General features: G+C 47.7%; 1 protein-coding gene across 1 annotated transcript; it reads right to left on the bottom strand.

Annotated features, from left to right (window-relative positions):
- Positions 1–906: 906 nt before the first annotated feature.
- LOC125917718 (ral guanine nucleotide dissociation stimulator-like) lies at positions 907–6,018 on the bottom strand. Its single transcript, XM_049623840.1, has 9 exons — positions 5,723–6,018; positions 4,718–4,933; positions 4,233–4,336; positions 3,670–3,739; positions 2,981–3,049; positions 2,468–2,542; positions 1,857–1,889; positions 1,382–1,503; positions 907–1,177 (listed from the first exon to the last, which is right to left on the bottom strand). The coding sequence occupies exons 1-9, from the start codon at positions 5,771–5,773 to the stop codon at positions 1,141–1,143; spliced, it is 777 nt and encodes a 258-aa protein (XP_049479797.1). The 5' UTR covers positions 5,774–6,018; the 3' UTR covers positions 907–1,140.
- Positions 6,019–6,471: the final 453 nt, after the last annotated feature.

Raw genomic sequence — 6,471 nt, 5'->3', positions numbered from 1 at the left:
GATGGGCATTAAGGCAGGCACTTTTCAGGATGAGCACTGGGTATCAAATGTAAGAGATGATTCACTGGGTTTTACTCCTGAAACCAAGACTACACTGTATGTTAACTAATGTAAAAAAAAAGCTGCATAAGGAAATGCAGGAATGCTAGACATCCTAGCTCTTAGCATAGATGTTTATGGGACCATGTTCAGCAGCTGTGGCCATAAAAGTACATCACACATCTTTCCCCCAAATACAAAACAAGCAGAGGAGGGGATTCAGAGGTCATTGAAAGGGATCCCTGGAGGATTTAAATCTAGGTAAAGTGTTAACATGGAGCCCCTAGAGGAAGAATGAAAATGGAAAGTCCTGCCTGCCCTTAGTCAATTTGCAAATTACCTTCTCCTGTCCTTATCCTTTCCACATGTAGGGTTTGACCTCTTTACATGTTTTTGGCTAATGCAATTCCAGAGTTTGAACTAGAAAACTTAAAGTTTCAAATATTTGGTAAAAAAAAAAAAAAACTCCAAAAGAAAAAACAACACCTCAATAAAAGAAGCAGGAAACAAACCTTTTCCTTTAAAGTGTAGAAAGCAGCCACTGTCCTGGGGCAGGTAGTAGTCCTGGAAATTGTTACACTTAAGGACATCTAATTTCAATGGTTGCTGCCATTCCTGTGAAAGTAACTTCAACCTCTAAATCTCAGTAATTCTGAGGGGCTGTCTCTTCTTTTTTGCCCAAATTCATTATACTGAAATTAACCTGTTCTCTAAGAGGAATTTGGGAGGAGGGCTGGCTCTTCTCCTTCCTCCCACATACAATAGCTGATGACTCTGTAAGATTTCTTAGTTCAAGAAAGAATATGAGAGTCTGTACACCATTTAAGTTGCTGTAGGAAGTAATAGAACCAAACCAAACTCCTGGGCTATAAAAGAAAGAAGGCTTTAATATAATAATATTCAAATCTAGCTTTTACTATTTAAGATAAATATTGCCACTCCAAGTAGGTAAATAGATGGGAGGAAAAAGTGTCAAGGAGATGGGATTCATCACAGCAAGTGTCCAAGCTGCTGAGGAAAGGTTGCACTATCACTGGACATTCACTCAGTCCTGAGCTTGATTGTGGCCAATTCTTCTTGTTCTTGAGTTCCACTGGTCAGTTAGGATTGGGGCTCCAGCTGGCAGGACAGGATGTAGCTAAAGAGAGAATGACACCTGTGAGTTGACCAGGAGCTACAATTCAGGTGTCTCTCCCAGTGTTTTCCCAGTAGCTGGAATCTGGTGTTCCAGTGATCACCAGGAAACAAGGCTTGAGGCTGCCCAGGGAGCCATGGATGCAGGATCCCTAGAGTGGCCACCAGAAAGAGTCCACGCCTTTGCCCAGCTCCTGATGGGCCTCACCTCTCATCCTCACTGAGTCGCTCCACAGCCTGGAACCAGGCTCTAAACTGATCCTTCGGTTCTAGAGTGTAGTTATCTGCAGCCACCTGGAGGAGCATGATCTCTTTCATTACTTTGTATTCCTAGGCCAAGAGAAGAACAGGATGCACACAGAGCCTGGGTGGGTTGAGCAGTGGGATAGGGGACCAGTCCTAGGTCTTTGCACATGTGGCAGCCTTCCTTCCCTGAAAATTCATCCAGTCTCAACCTGTTCGCAGAGGTGAGTATAAATAGCCCCTCCTCCTGCAGGAAGTTATCCCTGATGCCACTCCCCTGACTTCACTTACCAGATGGATGGGTCTTACACTTTTTCATTATCAAACTATTCCAGTAAATGTGTGATGGAGGGGATGCAGCCAAGAAATATTCTTCCCAGGGGCATCTCTGGTATCCACTCCCCTACACTTCCCTAATAGGAAGTGCCACAAATGCTCACCTTAGTTTTTTTCTTATGGTTGATCTCATCGCCCTAGAAAGCAAATAGCCAAAGTCCATCAGAAAGAGCCCCTTGTTATTGCTTGTTCCTTATACACATCCTTTCTCATGTTGTTCTCGTGCCAGGACACACTAGAAGACTGTCCATACACAGATAACAGGACTGGGATATAAGCCAGGCTCTGGGGTCCAGAGAAAGGAGGACATGGGGTGGACAGTCAAGCACCTTATAGCACAACCCTCTCTGATGACAGAAGGGGAGGCTGAAACCTCTGGGGGGAGGGGGCTGTTAGGCTATGTAAGTGCTTGCCGATGTGGAGGTGCCTGACTTTGCTCTCCCCCCATAAGCAGCCTGAGAGGGAGAGGCTGAGGTCAACTCAAACTTCATGCAGCTTTGCATTCAGACAGTCTTGGGCACCAGGACCAGTGTCATAAGTGCAAACTCCCTTCACTCATCACTGAGATGAGAAACTCTAGCTCACAGGGGTAGCTGTGAAGCTCTCATGAGGGGAGGTTTGCCAAGTACTGAGGTCTCAGGACTCATTACAGGGGTTCTCCACTCCCAAACCTCAGGATTCTGGGCCCTCCTACACAATCTAGAGGTTCACTCACCTTCAGATAGTCCTCCATTGCAGTGTCCAGCATCACCATGTCAGTGAGGAAAGTGCCAAGGAAGGGGACAACACCCTGTGTCATTAGAGTAGGGGTGGGATGAGTCCCTGCTCTCAGGTGCACACAGGGACCCTCCCTTGAAAATGCTTCAGCCTCCTGGTCCACCCCAGGTTCTCACATGGAGCAGCCTAGGATCCCTAGCAGCCGCCTCTCAATTCCCCCTTACCCTCACCCTCCAAGGACATCAGACTTCTCCTAATCACCACCAGGGCCTGCTTTTAGAAAATCAAATTGTATGTAGTCCTAGGCCCCTCTCCACCCACAAATCCATTCTGCATCCAGGTGGATAGACCCTCCTCCCAGTCACTTTAAAATAAGAGTTTTGGAAGCTGTGGCAACAAGAGGAGGAGCTGGAGTAGAAAGGTCCACCTGTCTTGATCTGGAGGCCTCCAGCTGTCAGAGAGGAGCCCTTCTCCTCTCACTCTGGAGGCTCTATTCCCCAGGAACACTCACCTTCTTCTGCAGCCTTTTCTGGGCTCTCTGGAGGCTCATCATCAGGGTGGCCCATTTAGATGGCCGCTCCTGCAGGGTCAAGGACAAGTTCATTGAGACCATAATATCCTCAGTCCACTCCCCCCCCCCCACCATCTTTGACTTGAGACCCTGGACATCTGACCCAAGTCAGCTGGTACCAATGCTACATTATCCTTAAGCATGCTGTGAGTGATTCTAGCACAATCTCAGCTCCAACATTCACTCCATGTGTGACCTTGAACTTGCAGCCTGGCCTTCCTGAGCTTGTTTTCTCATTGAGAAAAGTGAGAACACCACCTACATCACATGGTCTTCTGAGGACTCAGTGTCCTATTACTATCATTATTGTTTCCCTCCACCCATCCCAACCCCACTACTGAGCAGAGGGCTGTCCTCTGGGCTCTCAAGCTGTATACAGGTCCCCATCTGGACTAGCTGTTAATATGGAGAGACAGGGTGTCTATAGCATCTGGCTGAACAGCACCTTCTTGCTCCACCCCCAATGGAATCTTCACCCCAAACTGTAACCATATTCATACCAAAGGCTTCACCTCCCCAAGGAATGCTTCAGGTCATTCCCCTACACAGCAGTCTTTCTTCATCCACTCAGGACCCTGTTCCCTCAGGCCCCACCCTCTCTCTTCCCAAACCTCCTCCTCCCATGATACCTTCAGGAACAGTTCCCTTCTCTGTGGGTTATCTTCAGTGCACAGCTTTTTAAATTTTTGAAAGCTCTTCCTGAATAGAGGAAAAAATGGCAGAAAAAATTATAGGAATAATGTGGCTTGAATGTAAGTCCCTCTTATTTGAGTACTCCAAAAAGTCAAACTGCCAGTATTAGGGTTTTCTCTGGATTCCTCTGAGGTTTGTAGGACATGGAGGGAGCTCTCATGTGAGTCATCCAGTGCCACCATTTCCATATTAATTGAGCAACTCTGTTTCAGTCAGTTGTGGTTTCAATTGGGCAGAGAGTTTTGTTGCTGTAAAGTAAGCACTTGATAATATTTAATTTGGGTCAACTCAGTGAGTGATATTTAAGAAAAAATATTTCTGTAGCTGGAGTCAGGGTGGACTATTCTCCAGGGTGGGTTATAGACCTGTACACCAGCCCAGGTTCTATTGCCAGGGTTTGCTGCCTCCCAGGAGGGTCCCAGTTACTGAGGGGGAAAAGATGTGCATATGGGAAATCCCTCATCCACCCTGATCCTTCTATGGAGAGAGGCATACTGACCTGGAAACTTTCTCCCATGTCTTCTTCAGACGGTAAATTGAGACACTCTGCAGAGCAGAGAGGATGGCATGCAGTGAAGAGTAGTTCCGCATGATTTGACAGGCCTGGGGAGGGAAGAGAATGAGTGGTCATGTGGGTAGCAGGAGTCCTATTTGCTCTAAAGTATCAGTCTCCCTCAGTTTAAATTTTCCCTCCAAGATGACAGATATCCAGGTGCCTGCAGAAGGGCACATATAAGACCCAAAGAGTAACACTGCTGGGGAGAGGGAAGATTTTAGCTCATTCCAAGGAAGGAGCCAGGTAGGAACTGAGCGTTCCACCATTGGGACATGCAAGTAAAGGTCAGCATGTCCCTGGAGGGAAGAGCCTAGGGACTGTGCAGACCCTAGGGCTTAGACTAGGGACTCCAACCCTGAGAATTGATAAAGGAAATATCAGTTTCCAAGGCTCAGAAGAGTGACTCATCTTGGCCTCCCATAAAATACCTTGGCCACCTTTATCCAGTGCTCCACCACCATGGCCCTGTCCTGGGCTATCATTCTTGGGTTTCCAAGGCAGGTGGTGATGACACAGTTGACCACACTGTTAAATTGGGTGACGGTAGCACAGACTGTGGGTGCCAGGTGCTCATTACCAGGCTTATTCCGCTTGGACCAGATGGAGCCCAGGCACTGATGAGGCAGCACCTTCTTGAACAGCTCCTAGAGAATGGGGTGGGGAGGGTAGGGGTGTTCAGCCAGCCATTTCACATTCAGGATTAATGTCCTAGGTAGGAGGTTACCAGGTCAGAGCTTTAGTTCCTGAAGCTGAGAATGTGGCCTGAGCCTGATTGGAATCCCTGGATTTCATTCCATTCTATTTTCACTGAGGGAGTCAAGTACAGGAAGACCTAGGAGTGAATACTGGCAGGGAAGGAAGGAGAGAATTTGTACCCTGGTCATCCTTGCTAACCCCAGCCTCTAGATGACAGTTCAATGTGACTCCTCACAAGGGGGCATTTTCCACTCCACCTGTTTTTCCCTTTGGTCCTACTCTCCTTTCGATGCACATTCCCCCATGACAGTTACAACCATAGGTTTCTCTGTTTCCCCTTGTAGTTATGTACATGTCAGATGCCTAATAAGTGCACAGGGTGTTAAGACTCCAAGGAAGATGGGTGGGTGACCCATGGACTTGACTGCACCCAGTGAGCTGTCTTCCTCCACCTGAAGGACCAGGGCCTACCCATTTTTCTAGCTGTTCTAGCTCATTTAATCTACACAGTAACTCTGCATCAATTCTTATCAGTGCCTATCTCTACAGTTTGCAGCTGGACAGTGAAAGCTTGATTTAAGGACCTTGGCAGGGTAACATGGTTGATAAGTGGTCGAGCTGAAATTTGGACCCGGACTATAGTAGTCCACATCAGGGAAAGGCAGGTCTGGGTTAGCTGACGGCAAAAATGTAGAAAGTGCCCTGCCCTGTCCTGCCCTGAGAGCCCAGCTTCTTACCGCATCTATGTACGTTAGCTGCTCTGCCACCAGCTTGGGAGGGAAGTCCATGAGGCTGGGCTTCTCCTCATTCAGCTGGTTCTTTGGGGTCACATGCCCGTGGCAGGAAGGCTCTGGCGCTGGAGTTGGCTCTGTCTCTATTTTTAGAGCTGGAGTTAAAATTCTAAGTAAAGCTGATGATTGAGCTGATTGTAGCTGTGGACCTGGCACATATGCTGAAGAAGATGTTAACACTTGTTCCAGTTCTGGAACAGCTGATGGAGGTGATGCTGGCTCTGACGCTTGAGGTGATGGTTGAAACACAACTGGCGCTGTCTCTAGTTCCATAGTAGACCCCTTTTCTGGCTCTGTAACTGGAAGGAGCCCTGGGGCTGGCACTGGATCAGGATAAAGAGAAAGGTTCATCCACATAACTGACTTTCCAGGTGCCTTCCCAAAAACAGGACAGGTACCATTGCTTTCAAAACAATATTCAGCCCATGAACCCCACCCCAGTTAGTCTTCCCAGATTTTAATCCCCTTTACCATCTGACTCTGCCTCAGTGGGCTCCAGAGTTTCCTGATGCACCAGGATAAGGGCAGTGTGGTTCTTCAGGTCCCAGTCATGCAGCTTCATATCCACATAGGCTGTCTTTACTTTGAAACTGGTAAAATTCAGAGACTGCCAGGTATCCTGAAATTTCTGGTCAGGCCATGTACTCAAGATGGGAGAGAGGGTGCTGGGTAGAGTCATGTGTGGAGAAGCATCA

Source organism: Panthera uncia, unplaced genomic scaffold (assembly GCF_023721935.1).
Source record: "Panthera uncia isolate 11264 unplaced genomic scaffold, Puncia_PCG_1.0 HiC_scaffold_2278, whole genome shotgun sequence".
Taxonomy (NCBI): domain Eukaryota; kingdom Metazoa; phylum Chordata; class Mammalia; order Carnivora; family Felidae; genus Panthera; species Panthera uncia.
This window is presented reverse-complemented; position numbering and strand designations above follow the sequence as displayed.

Excerpts from the sequence above, each read along its gene's own strand:
- LOC125917718 (XM_049623840.1), bottom strand. The coding sequence starts at position 5,773 with ATGGACTTCCCTCCCAAGCTGGTGGCAGAGCAGCTAACGTACATAGAT. Across the intron at positions 3,740-4,232 it reads ACATGGGAGAAAGTTTCCAG|GAAGAGCTTTCAAAAATTTA; the intron begins GTCAGTATGCCT and ends TCCTCTATTCAG. Across the intron at positions 3,050-3,669 it reads GAAGGGAACTGTTCCTGAAG|GAGCGGCCATCTAAATGGGC; the intron begins GTATCATGGGAG and ends TTGACCCTGCAG.